The following is a 17,352-nucleotide window of genomic DNA, read 5'->3' on the forward strand; positions in this document are numbered from 1 at the left end:
GGAAACCAAAATGTGTTGAACACATTCCACAATAAAAGGAAAACTTCAATGGACTACCACTGAACCTAAAGCACCCCCACCCCCACCCCGCCAAAAGCTGGTCAACGACAGACAGAGGGTGATTTAAGTAAAGCTGCATGACTTCATGCAATAGTAAGGCAAATGCTTCCTTGCTACAAACATCTATATGGTTGATGTTTGGCATCGCTTCCCTTCTGTTAACGAAACGGCTCCAAGAGGAGCCACCCATTTGGTGTAACAACTGATCTGCTTTAATAACCAAAAGAACTCTTTAAATTATCCCTTAAGTGGTTGGAGTGGTAACTTTGTGATAGATTGCTAGGTTCAGTCCCTAGTAGTGTCAAGAGTTAGACATAGTAATATGCATGATGAAAAATACATAAAATCACAGTCATCTCTCGCCTTGATGGGCTACCTTCTGAGCCCATGCCACAGAACTTACTTATGTCTTGCCTAAGTAGGTATGTAATAAATACATGGGATTTGACTCATGGCGAAGAGATTGAGCCTTTTGGTTTCTGCTGCTTTTATTTCACTGACTTAGGTATAATAATACATAAGTGTCAATAATCCATTATTGACACTGTGCACCAGGAGGTCAGCCCATTAAGGAAATTACCTCAATGGCTTAATTAAAAGGCAATAGGTGGAGAACCTTAAAAAATGCAAAGTTCCCTAAGTAACAATCGAAGGAAAATTGTTCTACCTTGACAGGAATTTTTGTCCGAAGTACTAGGTTTGAACCCGGGTCTGCAGGAGCAGATAAAGCCTCCGCTGCTCAGCTGGGTACAGTTCTGTTCACATATGTTTTCAGCACACGTTCTGTTATCTCCTAGATCTGGAAAACAAAATCTCAGCATTGTAAGTGAAGGATAAGAGGCAGGTCAGCCACCAGCACACAGACACATGGCCAACTACACAGCGCCTTCATATGACCCTTTTCCGGAAGCCCTGATGTCATCTACACAAATGTGCACTGGTCTTTGAGCCGTGAGGCCATTTCCCATCATACACAGCTCTACCAGGCTCACCTCAGACACAGTATCCAACACCAGAGCCAGAAATTATGAAACCAGAGGCTGCACAGCTAACACTGCATGTTCTTGCTCATTATGCGATTAGGTAGACAGACAGTAAGTATATTTGTGCGCATGTGCAAACACACACATACACAGAGAGGGGGGGTTAGAACAAAATTAGTTATAAGATTATAATTTTGCCTAGTATTAGCCAATTAATTGAAAGTGTTTATCGAGGTGTAGTAAGATACACTTACATACACACACAAGATGCTTATTACAAAGACTGAATCTGAACTCTCAACAACTACACATCGCTAAACAAGTTTGTTCAGGTTTCCTTTTATACTTTTTGATACAGTTTAGTGTTTGTGTCTGCCTAGGAATTTGTCTAGTTCATATCTAAAGCCTTTAATTAGTATATATAGCAGGAATTTTATAATATACATTCCTCTTACACTACTTTAATGATACCCCTGATTGGCTGCCATTGTAGCTTAGTGATAAAGAATTACCCAGCACGCAGAAGGCCCCGAGTTCCATTACCAGCAACACAGAAGATAATCAATAAAAATAATATATTCATATCTTTTTACTGCCACTCTACTAATGAATTTCCCCTAGGGAGGGATAAAAGGATGTGCTACGATTTGTGTTTAAGGATTATAGCACTGACAGGTTTTTAAAAAGAGCATAATTATATTTTCAACAGTAAGGAAGAAATAAGATACACTGTGCTGTCTTAAATCTCTAAGTTACCACTGATACACCATTAGTGATACAGAAAATGAGAACTTGCACTATGACACGTTATGATTTGTAAAATGTACTTCATTTTGAGACGTTAAAATATAAAAGGAAGCATATATCTCAGAAACGATGTGTTTTGATTATTTATATTATGGGTTGTTATGAAGATCTGAGGCTTCAAATGATACTTTGCTATGGGAAATATCTAAAAACAAACGGAAAAAGACTGCAACATTGTTTAAAATAGTGTATCAACTGTAGAAATAACATACAAAGTGGAGTAAAGCTTTATTGGTTATGAGATTTAGATAAATTCATTTCTTCTGGTGCTTGAGTCTTCAACCTTAGGTCTTTGCACATGCTAAACATGCATGCCACTCTACGACATGAATATTGAGCTACACCCAGTCTCTACTTATTATTAACATCTCTAGACGTTATTGTCTTTATAATAAGCAAAAGATAGCTTGTTTGTGTTGGAGCCTGCTAAAAGGCTATTCTTATCCCTAATTTTCTGAGGTCTACATTATCCAGGATAAATTCCTCACAGCATGGATTCTGTCCAAATCCCTTTTCTCATCCTTGCCTGTTGATCTTGTCCCTGGCAATCTCTACAAGTCACCCATTCCTGTCACTGTCAGCTTTCTTTCATCCTCTGTCACCTACTCCCAATCTTAGGTCATGTGGAGAAGCTGAATGAGGGAGTGGTGAGCCGTGTTGGCCTCAGGAGTCAAGCCTCATCTACCTTTCAAATGAAATGTGTTTTGGCTACCGGGTTATAATTATTTCAGCTAAAGAAAATGCGGACTTTCCTGATTCAGATGAAAGGAGGCTTCTATTTCTGTCTCCCTGACCGCATCGCAGGATTCCTTATGGCGTAATGAAGGTATTCATTTATAGATTTAGGATAGACTAAAAACAATGAGTTTCAAGAGTAGGAGAATGCCACTCAGTTGACCACTGCCCACTTTACAATTACAGTCGTGAAAGCTTAGACGTCTGAGCTGCCAATAACTATATATTGCAAAATAAATACACCTTTCCAAGTTTCCTAGTTCTTCATGGGACAGTTTCAGCGTTTTGGGTGTCTCTGGGAATTTTTCTGCTTTGCACAGGTTGGCAAGCTTGTGATTCTCTCTGCAATGCCATAGTATCTCTACAGCGAAACGTTCTCACGACTCTACCACTGGACTGTGCAGTCCTCTCTCATCTCTGAAGTCCAACTGTAATTTAGAGATCCAGAATACAGAAAGCGCTCCTTTGACTGAATCATTATTCCTCCAAGGTAAGAGGCCTTAACAAGAGCAGAGCTATCACAGCATTTGGGATGGAAGATTTCCACACAACTTCTTTCATCTGAAGACCAGGAGCATCTAGCCCTCACCCTGGTCCACAGAACAGTGGCATTAAGGCTGGGCGTGCAGCTTTGTGCCAGAGCAGTTGCCTAGCAACCAGCTTCTACAAACATAAGCATATGGATCTCTCTTTATAAGCCAGCCGGTCTAGCTTCCAGTTTATTAAAGAAAAGGAATAAAAATGTCACAGAAATAGCAAGTTACTTTACCTTTACAATCACAGAAATTCTATCTGCAGCCTGACTTCGAGTTATTTCCTCTATAATCAAATAGTGCTAGGAAAATGTGCATGTCTTCCCATGACTGAAAATGTAGTAATTGACAGGTCTGGGGGCTCTAGGCACACTCATGCTCAGGCGATGCACGTGTCACATGCATGTGATGCATAAGCAATGATTTCTCTCTGTATTTTCAAAACATCATGATCTACATCTTAATTTTTTAAAACTCCTATCTTGACTTCAACAGTGACACAGAATGTAAAGGGAGGAAGAGAAGGGGAAGTAGTGAGGAACCAGGAAGAAAGAAGAGAAAAAGGTAAGGGGCCTGGGGGACCCTGAGCACTGGCATCATAAATAATTCTACACCTCGTGGAGCTCGCCTTTAATCCCAGCATGTGGGAAGGAGAGGCAGGTGGATCTCCATGAGTTCAAAGACACTATAGTCTACATAGTGAGTTCCAGGACAGTCAGGGTTACACAGTGAGACCCTGTTTTGAAATAAAAAAGAGGAAGAAAAAGAAAGAAAGATGAAAGAATTCTATACCCGTGTCAAATGAATGACAAGCCCATATCTGAATTCCATGTCACATCTAAAAAGAATTTAATGTGATACTGCTTATTTCCTTTAACTAAACCAACTTTCAGTGAAATTCCACTTGAATAGAAGGTATTGCCCTAAACACAGGCACAGGCAACGAGAGGAAGTCTCATTTAGCATAAGTCAAACTTGGAAATTTGCTAGCCTTCTGAAGCTGTTTACGTATCAGTCTCTGTGTCAAAATCTGCCACCTGGCTTTCCAAATTCTATCAAAAACTTAATCAAGTCACTTTATTTTAACAAGCGCTCCAAGTCCCTCTGAAAGGGTGAGATTAGTGGCAAGCCAACTCAGTGTGGTCATTAGTAACTATCAAAAAGTCTTCTGGATGCCTCAGGGTATGGCTGGGGTTGGGGGGCAGATGGACAATTCAGGAGGGAACCATGTAATACCCAAGAAGTTGAAAACACACGGAGCTAAAGAACCAGTTTCAGGCTCTCAGAGTTTAAATAGCTCCCACAGAGGCCACTGGGACAGCCTGTGTTCCATGTCTGGAACCTATGGAAAGAACCATACCATACAATTTTACTCTGATGTACACACCCTATGGCATGCTTGAGTACGCATACACACAATAGCTAGTTGACTGACTGCAAGAGCTTAGACTGTGTCGAAAATAACACAGCAGCTGCCTGAAGGCACCAGAGGCCACTCTCCTTGCCTGGAGTCCCATAGACGCTTAATTTCTGCTTCTGTTACTCTCTTTGCTCCTCAGCAAGAGACTTAAACTTCTTGAGCATCAATACTGAGATGGACAATACCAGCCACCCAGTGGGGCAGTAACAATTAAATTGTGTGCATGTGAGCTATGAAGGGATGTCAAAGGAGTGAACTAATATGACCTCAACAGTTCCAAGTGAACCAAATCCATCCTTTGATTATACTAACCACCTCCAACCCTTTCTTCTACTTAAAAGAAGGAGCCACACATGATGGTACAAGCCTCTAATCCTAGCACTTGAACCTAGAGCCGGGAGAATACAAACTTGTAGGTGATCCTTGACTACACAGTGTTTGAGGTCCATCTGGGCCATTTGAGAGCCTGTCTGGTTATTTTACCATCGTGAAATATAAAACTAAGTGTTTACTTACTGCAACCAGTTTCATCAGAAAGGTCTCCGCAGTCATTCACATTATCACACACGTAGTGCTGCGAAATGCAGTTCCCATTGCTACACTTATATTCAGTGTCTGTGCACGGTTTGTGGGTTGGTTTTCTACCTGCAATTTAAGAACAAGGCAAAGTCAAAACTTTTCCTCACTGAAACAGACTGCTTCACTTGTCCATTCACAGATAAATGCATGCTTCCCCCACTTTTCCCGGGCTCCCTTGCAGCTAGATTGAGACCAAGTGATGAGTTCTAGCCATTGGGCTGTGAATTGGAAGTGACATATGTCACCCTTGGACTAAAGCAATTCAAAGCCCATGTGCCTTCACACTGTCTCCTATGCTGGGGTTGGAACCTTGGCAGGCAGGTATGTCAGGTGGCTAGCTCCAAGATGGATGCCCGGCAAGCTGCACGGTCCTTTATACACACAAGAAAGAACTCTTTGTTGTGTTAAGACTCAGAGATTTCTTGGTTTGCTGCAAAATCAATTACTCTGAGTAATACAGAGCGATGAGAGAAGTAGGATCTTTCTAAATCAAAAACTGAAAATATTTGGCATCGGCTTAACAGTAGGGAGATCAAGGTTATATACAATGGCAGTGCAGTGGGTGGAGAGAGAAGGCAGATCATGTGCTTACTTACAGCACTTGAGAGTCTAGGGAAAGACGTTAGAAAGGAGTGTGTCAGTGTGCCCAGCCTGTCCTTACTCAGCAAAGGTGTTTAAGAAAGACAGATGGTCAGAACTGGTTGTTATATTAACAGATATGCAAGAAAATAAGGGTAAAAACCTTTGCAGTATGGGACAAGCTGACCACACGGGAGTCCCAGGTAGGAAGAATTTGTAGGTTAAAAGGCTCTAAGATAAACAACACAGGCCAAGGGACACCAAGGTTCAACGAAATGTCCTTCTTCCTCCTAACTCAGAAGTGGTTGTGAAGTGTTACAAAGGTGTGTGAGAAAATAAGAAAGGAGACAGATAAAAGAGGTTTCTCAGAGGAACGCCATTCAGTGAAGTTGTCTACTTTAGAACTGAGCAGAGGCAAACAGCTCATATTCCTTCTAGGTCCCTGAGAGAAGTGTGTGGCTGAATATGCCAAGACCAGAACCCTTTGATTCATCATGAAATTTAAGCGTGAATTAAAACATGATTCAGGAAGACTATAACCTGTATATGGTTTTCTAACGTGTGCTATTTTGACAGTGGGAAGAATGGATCCAGAACAATGACATCGAATAGACAAGGAAAGGGGCTGGAGAGATGGCTCAGCAGTTAAGAGCACCGACTGCTCTTCTAGAGGTCCTGAGTTCAAATCCCAGCAACCACATGGTGGCTCACAACCATCTGATGCTCACAACAGAATCTGAGGCCTCCTCTGGGGTGTCTGAAGAGAGCCAACAGTTTACTCACATACAAGAAATAAATAAATCTTTTTTAAAAAAAGAGCAAGAAAGAAATTCAAGAATTGACATCTTAAAAACAATGATTTTAAAGATAATCCCTCAAATTGGTGAATGAGAGAAGCTAATTCATAGTGCTTCGAACAGAAAATACACTCATCAGCTCATTAACATATGGCTAGGAATACAAAAATGTTACCCAGACTACGCGTTGTTTCTTTCCTGTTTCTTGTTCAAAAACACAGTCTCAAAAGCGGATGTATTCTACCAATAGAATTCTGATAGCCCGTTATAGCTTTAGTAGCAGCAGAATACCAAACGGCTGAATTTGTCATATTAAATACTATTATCTTTAAAAGTAATAGTCTCAACGCATTCACAGTTTACAGAGGTTAAGATGCAGTACACTGTGTTGTACTGTGCATCATTAACCAAAATCTTTCCTTTCTTGAAAGGAGTCTTGGGCTCCAACCTACTACAAGTGACATTAGACAGCTGTACATCCTTTAGGAGGGCATGGTCCACATAGCACATCATATGGGGAGGAAAGCAAACAAGACACTAGGGCTAAAGAGGAGGGCCAGCATCTTGGAAGCACAGGAGGCATAGATGTTCCTGGCAGAGTCATCCCGACCTAACCGGATCCCTTCTGATCCAAGAGGGGCCTTCACAATATCCACACGGGCTGAATATACCACTTATGTCTGATGCCTCCATGCCGTAGAGAGTGCCGAGGTGCTGTTAAGTATTGACTCCAGTAAAACTCAGGCTTTTCCCATGTCATCCTAGCCCAGAACTGGTACTGGTGATCGCAAAGAGTCTAATCTATTCATTGCAAGTAGAATGAAATAAAATTTCTATCGTGCTTTCATTGGGGACGGGAAACATAATTAAAACAAGCTACTTGTTCCCATTTGCTCAGTGGTCTCCTTCTAAGCAAAAGACTGATCAACTCTCTCAACAGAGTAACTTATAGACAGAAGTACAACTATTCCCAATACTTCAATGTGAAATACAGCCAGTTTCAAGCTTCTCTCTTTAATCCGCTAAGGACGGAGAGCTGGATCAGTGGTTAGGAGCACTGGACGCTCTCCAGGAGAACCTGTTTTCAATTCTCAGCACCCACAAAGCAGCTCGCAATGTCTCTAACTCCAGGTCTAGGTGACACAATTTTCCAGTCTTGGGTTGGGCACCAGGCAAGCATGAGAGGTAGACATACATGCAGACAAGACACCCAAACACATAAAATAGCAAAACAATAGACTTTTAAAAGATAATACATCATCTTTTCTCCTCCATGAAACGGATTTCCATATCCGGGAAGGATACCAGGTGAGCTATGCTAACACGGTGGCACCTTACTTCACATGATCTTTTCAGCTGAGCACGGGAAGAATTAAACATTCACATGCCAGATGAGCAATTATCAACTGTAGGTTGTGGAGTCCTCGTCTTTGACAACAAATTATCCTTAACCTCGTGGAGCGTGACTCAAGCAGCACTTAGTCTTTTCTCTCATTTTTCTCTCACAAGAAACAGGAAAGCAGCTTATTTAAGTGCTTAAGCAAAGATTGGGCACTCAGGTGAGAGAGGAAGGGTGTGGCGTGTGAGCAGTGTGTGCATTCACGATGTCTGTGACCCACCACTCCAGGACGATGAGAAGCCCCGGAGAAACAGCTCACGAACAGCCAAGGACCCTGGTTTCTGTCTTCCCCTTTTCCCACGCTACTTACAGTGCTCTTCTTTCTCGTCACTTCCATCTCCGCAGTCATCCACACCATTGCACAGCTGATGGCCATAAACACAGCGGCTGTTGTCACACCGGAATCGCTGTGGTGATTCACACGGAATGTTGACTGGAAAACGAAAAACGAAACCGCAAGTTAAAAGCAGAAGTCACACACACACACACACACACACACACACACACCAACACAATGAGGCAAGTCAGAAAAGGATTTACAAGGGAAAAAGATGAATCAGGAAAAAAGGTGGTAGGTTGAAGCTCTATAAAGATCTCTGTGGCTAGGGCACAGAACAAGGAGGACACGTGTGGTCAGTCATGAAGTTGGAAAAGCCACCCGGATAACAAAAGAGTCCTTATCCTAGTGGCCAGGAGACTACGGTTTGCCCTTCTGATTGTGATCGTTAAATATCTACAGCGCAAAATCTTCATTTCATCCTGTCTAGCAGCTACTTGTGCAGTTAGGAAGAGCAAAGGGTCACACCCAGGTACCGGAGACACAGTCCTCTCTGCATGTACCAACGTGTCGGTGAACTCCTGAGATCGTTAGTGTTAATGTGTTGTGTGAGCGGGAAAGTGAGCCAAGCACTGGCATGCACACCGTCACTGCTGTCTGCTTATGGCTCCGGGATCGTGCGACCAATTACTTCAAGCTCTTGCTCCTGTGACTCCTCTGCCATCATGGACCGGAACCTGAACCTATCTTCTTCAAGTTTCTTTTTCGCCACAGCAAAAGAGAGAAAGAAGGAAAGAAAAAAAGAAAGGAAGGAAGGAAGGAAAGGAGGAAAGAAGGAAGGAAGGGAGGAAGGAAGGAAGGAAGGAAGGAAGGAAGGAAGGAAGGAAGGAAGGAGAAAGAAGGAAAGAAAGAAATTGAGACACTCATACACAAAATTCAGTGAATGACACATAAGTCTATCTGTGTTTTTCTTCTAAATGGAGGACTTGTGCTATTTGGTTTTCTGACTATCCAAAGATAGCAATCAAAAGATGATCCTTGTAATGAGGATCCTTTAGAGAAAAGGCAGAGTCAACCCCCAGCGCTGATTCTTGAAAGTACTGTTAGGGAAACTACTATTTGAATTATATGGTGTAAATGGCTGGTGCAGATATTAGGAGAGAATGCTGAACATTTGTGTGAGTATGGGGAATGGTGTGTGTGTGTGTGTGTGTGTGTGTGTGTGTGTGTGTGTGTGTGTTGTGTGTTGTGTCCTTGCCCCTCTCCAACATTTAATTGTATTAGCTATGACAGTTTTGCCTTACAGAAAGAAAAAACTTGCTAAGTGCTTCTGAAGTTTTAAGTCACAAAGTTAAAAACAAAATTGAATGCAGAGGTAGTTGTTAACAGTGAAGACGAGGCCGGGCCGCACTGGAGGTCACTGAAGGAGTTACTCTGACATCACTCCCGGTAATGGCATCTCTGCACGGAAAGTGAGTAGGAGGGTGCAGGGAGAGAACGAGAGTTACAGGATTTTGGAAGCATTATTGAATTATAGCCGCTTCGCTCAACCCATCAGAAGATTTCAGGCAGAAATGTTCCTGGGTCCCTTCTGAAACTACAGCTTGCCTCTGAATCGCTGGACAGGTTTCTTCCTGGACAGGTTCCAGGGCCATCTGAGCCCAGCCAAGCTTGCAAATGTGCATTTCTTATACTTCCCCCTGGTGATACCTGTGAGAATCATTACACTAGCTTCTCACCAGTGACCCAAAACATCTGCAGTCTCATTCACTTTGTGAAAATCAATATTTCTTAACCAGGGACGAATCCAGAAAGCTCTGGAGCTTTTAAAAGGTGGTCATGGGGAGGTGGAGAGATGGCTCAGAGATTAAGAGTACTTGCTGCCCTTCCAGACCACCCAGGCTCTATTCCTAACATCTATATGGAAGCTCACATCTGTAACCCAGTTCCAGGAGATCTGGAGCCCTCTTCTGGCCTCTTCGGTTAGCCCTGTACGGTGCTGTCTACAGACATACTTGCAGACCAAACACCCACACACATATCCTCTTTTAATCTTATAAAAAGCCCCATCGTTACAGATTCTGCCTCCGTAGGCCTAACCCAAGCCAGAACATGTGTTATGACTCTGGCCTGTCCACACCACAAACAAGCCACTCATGTTTAACAAAGTATATATAATGAATGGCCTTGAATTATTATATCCAGGGAAGGGGTTTCAAGAATCAAGTCTTCAGGTTTTCTACAAGGGGACAAGGGGACAAGGGGAGGGTACTTCAAGGATGGAGCAGAAGAGTTACAATTTATCCCTTCCCCTCCTCACACTTTAACCTCAGAACCTGTGCTCATATGTATGTGTGCACTTCCGGTTTCCACGTTTGCTACTTACTGCCCACATGGTTAAAACTTGGCTGTTATCGCCCTCAGGCTCCAGCTGGATGACCAAAGCAAGAAGCCCAAATGAAATCACCAGGACTGACTGCTCGTTAACCAGGCCTCAAATTTACATATCTGCCCTTCACGCCCTCACGCTGCGGAGTGTGGTGTAGCCAACCAAGGCAATGTCCGCTCCACCCGTCCCCTCGCCCTCTTACAGCACAGGTGGATCTCCTCATCGGAACCGTCGACACAGTCATTTTCCCCATCACATATCCAAAACGACTGGATGCACACGTGGTTTTTACATTCGAACATGGCGGCTGGGCAGTAGGTGCCGTTGGGAAAGCGAGTAGCTGTTGGCAAGGAGGGGACACACACAAAAAGCTAATGAGGTAGACGTATTCAGTTTTCTCCACTTTGTGAAAACCGATAGTTCTTAACCGGGGACGAATCCAAAAAGCTCTGGAGATTTTAAAAAGTGGTTAATCGGGAGCTGGAGCGATGGCTCAGAGCGTAAGAGTTCTTGCTATTCTTCCAGAGGTCCCAGGTTCCATTTCTCATCTGTAACCTGAAGTCGGGCTCCTTCAACACTTGCTATTGTGACTCCTTATTCATTCCCCTGTTACTAAGGCTTATGTTTTCTTTTCTTTTCTTGGATATTTTCTTTATTGACATTTCAAATGTTATCCCCTTTCCCAGTTTCCCCTCTGGAACTCACCTATCCCATTCCTCCTCCCCTACTTTTATGAGGGTGTTCCTCCACCCACCCACCCTTTCCCACCTCCTAGCCCTGACATTCCCCTACACTGGGGCAATGAGCCTTGACAGGACCAAGGGCCTCTCCTCCCATTGATGCCCAACAAGGGCATCCTCTGCTATATATGCGGCTGGAGCCATGGTTCTGTCCATGTGTACTCTTTGGGTAGTGGTGTAGTCCCTGGGAGCCCTGGTTGGTTGATATTGTTGTTCTTATGGGGTTGCAAGCCCCTTCGGTTCCTTCAGTCCTTCCTCTAACTCCTCCATTGGGGACCCCATTCTCAGTTCAATGGTTGGCTGCAAGCATCCACCTCTGTATTTGTCATGCTCTGGCAGAGCCTCTCAGGAGACTCCTGTCAGCATGCACTTCTTGGCATCGCTGTGGCTTATCTTAAGATTAAAAAGGGATATGTCTTTGGATATGTAGTGTCACACACTTAATACTACTACTCAGGAGGCAGAGGGAGATGGATCTCTGTGAGTTCAAGACCAGCAGGGCTGAAGAGTTAGTTCCAGGACAGACACAGTTACACAGAGAAACCCCATCTCAGAAAACCAAAAAAGACAGGGATGTTTATGTCTTAAGGAACCCAGTTTTCAGTGACACAAATCATTCTAGAAGGAAGACCATACTGTGTCTCTCTGGCCAAGTGCCACATGTATCGAAACTGCCTTTCCCCATCATCTTTGAATGTCTCTCTGAACTTCAGGAGGTGGCAGCTGCATCATCAGCCATCTATTGTGAATAACTACTGAATGGCCACTGCAAACAACTAGGTCCACTGGGAAATAATGACCCAGGCAAACTGAGCGTCACGAGAAGGCTCAAGAGAACATACTTATGCTTTTCAACTAAGAAGTGGGCTGTGTCTGAACTGCCCTTCGTGTGCACTGAGATGCACAGAACCTCCGGCGAGCAGGTACTTACGACAAGCAGATTCATCAGACGCATCCAGACAGTCTGCCCTCCCATCGCATGCCAACGCCTTGGGCACACAGTGTCCACTCGTACACTGAAAATGTTCAGGATGGCAGGTCTTCATCTCTGAAGAGAAAAGATCGTAATTCTCGGAAGAGCTCACAGAACTGGGCGCACAGAGCGCAGAGATGATAGCTCCTTTCCTACCCACACCCGATGTCTGACTCTCAGTGAACTCGCACTGCTGCCAGTAAAAGAGACAAACTTGAAATTCAATTTCTCTACTCAGCATATGGAAAACTCCTATTGCCCTGTTGGGTAACCTCAGCTCTTAAATCCCTCCTCAGAAATAATAATTCTCTAATTTTCAAGGTTACATGATTTCACCCACACCCACCATTTAATCCAAATTGAATGTCATAATACTCTGTCCTCTACCCCAGGGTCACAGACACCCTTCTTATTTTCCTATCACTATAATCGGACTGTTGTAAGTTAAGCGTAAAGAACAGAAAGTGCAGAAGAGAGCATGTTAGGTGGAACTTTTTTTTTTTTTTTTTTTTTTTTGGTTCTTTTTTTCGGAGCTGGGGACCGAACCCAGGGCCTTGCGCTTCCTAGGTAAGCGCTCTACCACTGAGCTAAATCCCCAGCCCCTAGGTGGAACTTTAACACTACAAAAATCACTTATGTCACACTGAAGAGCCTCATCAACACTGTCCCTACACTGTCACAGTGGAAGATTCTGTATGCCCTGATAGTTACCACAGTCCCGTTCATCCGAGTTGTCTCCACAGTCATTTTCTTGGTCACAGACCCATCGAGAGGGGATGCATTGCTGATCAGCACATCGAAACTCGCTCTCTGAGCACTCCCGAGGAACTGAAAGGGAGAGGCACTTGGCTATCAGTGTGCACTGGGAATCCTACCCAGGAGGCAGGGTTGGGAGCTGGCCTGGGCCCTTGGATACCCAATTCTGTCCTGTGATCCAGTCACATCCCAAAACAAAATCCTATGCCTCTCTGGACATGGTAGCACAGACTTTAATCCCATTACCTGGGAGGCAGAGGCCAGCCTGGTCTACATACTGGGTTCAAAGACAGCCAGAGCTACATAGTGAGACCTTGCCTCAAAAAAAGAAAAAAGAAAAAAAGAAAGATAGAAAGAAAGAAATTTTATGCCTCGATTTCAAATCCATAATGACCGTTCAGAAGTTTTGCAAAACTCTAGATAACCAATGACAGTATTCAAAATGAACGTTATTATCTTTTTGCTCATTTAATAGCAATGGGAATTGAACCCAGGATATCATCCATGAACAAGTGTTTTAACACTGAGTTACATTCTTAGACTATATATATATATACACATATACATAATACACATATACATACATATATGTACACACACACATGCGCACACAAATGGTATGTATATATGGTCTCACTAAGTTTCTCAGGCTGGCCTTAAACTCATACTATGAACCAAGGAGCCCTAGGGCTTATGACCTTCCTCCTTCTGACTCCCACAGGGATGAGAAGTACCTGCCAGACCACTCTTTCGTGTAACAAGTCTTAGCTGGTTGACACTGGTAGGTGCAACCAGTACCCTAAGTCTTCCGATGGCCTCTGGCCATAGCGAAAGACTAAAAGGCAACTAAAGCTGAAAAGGATACATTTAAAAAGAAACTTGAAATTGAAAACATATCATGAGCCAATGATGATAAATGATGACTGGGGCTTATTTAACAAACACGCCTTCTCATTCAAAACTGAATACTGAGTTAGACGTGATCTAGTCCTTGGGCTTCCTTCGCTCAGACTCATATTCCATTGCTAATGGTCATAATTACTGAATAATACTCACTGCTATAAAACAGTCACCTATTCCAGGAGTGATAACCGTGTGTGTGTGAGTGTGTGTGTGTGTGTGTGTGTGCATGTGTGTGTATCTGTGTGTGTATGGATGTGTGCGTGTGTGTATGTGTGTGCATTTGTATGTGTATGTATGTATGTGTGTGCATGTGTGTATGTACATGTGTGTATATGTGTATATGTGTGTATGTGTATGTATGTGTGTATGTGTGTATGTGTGTGTATGTGTCTGTGTGCATGTGTGTGTATGTGTCTGTGTGCGTGTGTGTGTATGTGTCTGTGTGCATGTGTGTGTATGTGTGTGCGTGTGTGTGTATGTGTATGTGTAAGTGTATGTGTATGTGTAAGTGTATGTGTATGTGTATGTATATGTGTATGTATATTGTATATGTAAGTGTGCATGTGTGTATGCAAATGCAGAAATACTCCTTCTCCTGCCATTAGAACCTTGTTGGAGAAAAAGCTTTCGATACAGGTCCCTAGAATCAGCACCTTTTCTTACTTTATTTATTTTGGTTTTATTCATCTTATTTTATAATTCATCCTTCATCAGAAAGCATCTCATTTGTTTTTTAGAAGAAGAAACAGACCAAAGGAGACTTAATCAAATGCCCCCTCACAGATACCTTCTCCCAAAGCATGACTGATTAGCATTTTAGAAGGAAAATGATGATGCACTCAGTTAAATTTCAGATATCCCAGCCCGGGCGGCTCACGGGGGTCACAAACCCTAAGGACTCACCGCAGTTTTCCTCATCCGAGTTATCTCCACAGTCGTCAGTGCCGTCACACTTCCAGCGGAGAGGGATGCAGTGGTGATTCGCACACCGGAAATCCCCAGAAGGATGGCATGGCACCGATTCTACAAAGCACAGTCATTTTTAAGACTTCATAAGCTAGGGTCCTGGCTTCATTGTGGCATAGTCTGAGAATGATGTTTTCATATCCTTGAAGCACCCAGACATAGGGATGCCCTCTGTTAACTAACCCTAGCCTGTCTTCTACCTTGAAGGTAAGTTTATTTCCTTGCAGGAGGAAGAGTATCTTTTGGCTGCCTTGCCTGCCTCTGCCTCAGGGATTAAAGAAAGGCATGGACCTGGCCGTTATTACCTTTTATAGGAACTATTCTAAACATAAAATGTGATGTCAAGTTTGTAATTGGCATCAAGAAGCTAAAATACTGTCAGGAGCTTAAAATGGGGTCAGTAGAATATCCTACTCTACCACCTTTAGTTTTTAGACCCAGTCTTATTATCTTTTTTTCTCTCTCTCTAAATCATATACATCCAGATACTTCGGCTTCAAGAGACGCTATATTCCTAATTTTGACAATTTGCATTAAATTTGTCCTTTTGTCTGATGCCAGAGTGACTACAGCTACCCACTAAATGATCAGAGAAGTCATCAAGACACTTTGAGTATCGCGGTCATGGAATAACACATCCAGATTTGGAAATGCCCCTTTTTGTGGCATATTGTGCCATCTGTGAGATCAGACAGGCCATTTAGACGTGTCATGCGGGAGCAAGGTCTGTACGTCTGGAAGAAATGAAGCATGTTCCTAACGTCTTGATGATAACTTCCTTTACTTATCTGCTTTGGGACCAGATGTCATTTAAGAGGACATGAATCAAGTTCCCCCAGCAACTCCAAGCTCCTTTCCAGAGGTCAAAGACATGGGACATCTGTCCTTATGAGAGCAGCCAGAGCTTGACACCACCATTCCCTCGACCCTCCCCAGCCCCGGAGCCCTTCTTACCACAGCCTTGTTCATCACTGTTGTCCCTGCAGTCATCAAAACCATTGCACACCGCCCACTGCGGGATGCAACGGTAGTTAGTCTTGCAGCTGAATTCTGTGTGGTTGTCACAGTTGTAAGCAGCGGTCGCTGAAAAGGAAGAAACCAAGAAATGAGAGTGGAAGTAGATCTTGCTGGAAACAGCACCAGAAGGCTCCTCGCTGTGCACGTGATGCCTGCGACCAGCAATTGCCCCGTAACCGCTAAACGGACTGTGGCAACGGGCAACTCCGTTAGGTGTGATCTTGTTATCTCAGTACCACTCATTAGGGCTATGATGTACTTTAGACAGGAAGGGACATGTGGTTTGAATGAAAATGGCCCCCAAAGGCCCATAAAGAGCACCACCGTTAGGAGGCGTGGCCTTGCTGAAGTGGGTGTGGCCTTGTTAGAGGAAGTGTGTCACGGTGGTGGGCCTTGAGGTTTCAGAAGCTCAAGCCAGGCCCAGGGTCACTCGCTCTTCCTGCTGCTTGAGGACCTGGATGTAGAACTGTTAGCTACTTCTCAAGGACCACATCCTGTATGCTGCCATGCACCCCTGAAACTGTAAGCAACCCCCAATTAAATGCTTTCCTTTACGAGGGCTGCTGTGGTCCTGGTGTCTCTTCACAGCAATAAAGACAGGGCACGAACCTGGTTTGAAGTAAAATCTTTGAACTGAAATGCTGGCTCTGGGGTAATATGACCATGGATTTAACTTGTGTCTCACTCGGTTTGCCTATAATGCAGGGGCCTCACCTTCCTAACCTCAGTGTTTCTCACACGAGATCACATGTGTGCTGTGTATCACGTTCTGCATGGCTGGACAACTCCGTGCCACACGCAGGCTCCTGGTTACAAATATGAGCTCGATGCTGCTTTATCTTGTAGTGATAGAGATTGTGGGAAAGACAAGAAAGGATGCTCCCTTCTCTTACAGTGCAGCAGAGCGATGTGTCCCCGCCTGCTTGTCTACTGGCCTTAGGTTTTGCATGGCCCACCCCAGGGAACTCACTGCACTCGTCGATGGGCTCATCGGAGTAGTCTCCACAATCATTGTCTACGTCACACTTCCAGCTCTGCGGGATACAGCGACCATTGTTACACTTGAACTGGCCGGGCCTGCAGGTCCTGCTGGCGCAGTGCGAAGTGTCCTCATCTGAGTTATCCAGGCAGTCGTTCACTGAGTCACACTGCCAGGACTGTGGGATGCAACGCTTGTTGGCGCACTGCCACTCGTTGGACTCACACCGGTGATGCTCTGCGAACGGGGGGGAGGGGCATTTGGTTACAAGCCGAGAAGCTGTCAAGAATGGGAGTGCCCAGTGCACACTGGTAGGGTCTAGAGAAAGCCATTTAACTTCCTTTCACTGGGCTTATATTCTACTGTAGCTATTGGTAACAATGACGACTACACGGGGAGAGTTATTTTTATTAGAATAACTAACAGGCCTTTATTAGACTCCCAAATTCACATCCTTTTC

General features: G+C 43.9%; 1 protein-coding gene across 1 annotated transcript in view; it reads right to left on the reverse strand.

The window, feature by feature from the left end:
• Lrp2 (LDL receptor related protein 2) overlaps positions 1–17,352 on the reverse strand; it is a 157,788-nt gene that overhangs the window by 17,510 nt on the left and 122,926 nt on the right. The window contains 9 exon segments of the mRNA NM_030827.2: positions 728–859; positions 5,055–5,183; positions 8,203–8,325; positions 10,761–10,898; positions 12,230–12,346; positions 12,983–13,099; positions 14,834–14,953; positions 15,851–15,979; positions 16,884–17,129. Coding sequence (NP_110454.2) covers positions 728–859; positions 5,055–5,183; positions 8,203–8,325; positions 10,761–10,898; positions 12,230–12,346; positions 12,983–13,099; positions 14,834–14,953; positions 15,851–15,979; positions 16,884–17,129 — 1,251 coding nt within the window.

This window comes from Rattus norvegicus, chromosome 3 (assembly GCF_021556685.1).
Source record: "Rattus norvegicus strain SHRSP/BbbUtx chromosome 3, alternate assembly SHRSP_T2T, whole genome shotgun sequence".
NCBI classification, from domain to species: domain Eukaryota; kingdom Metazoa; phylum Chordata; class Mammalia; order Rodentia; family Muridae; genus Rattus; species Rattus norvegicus.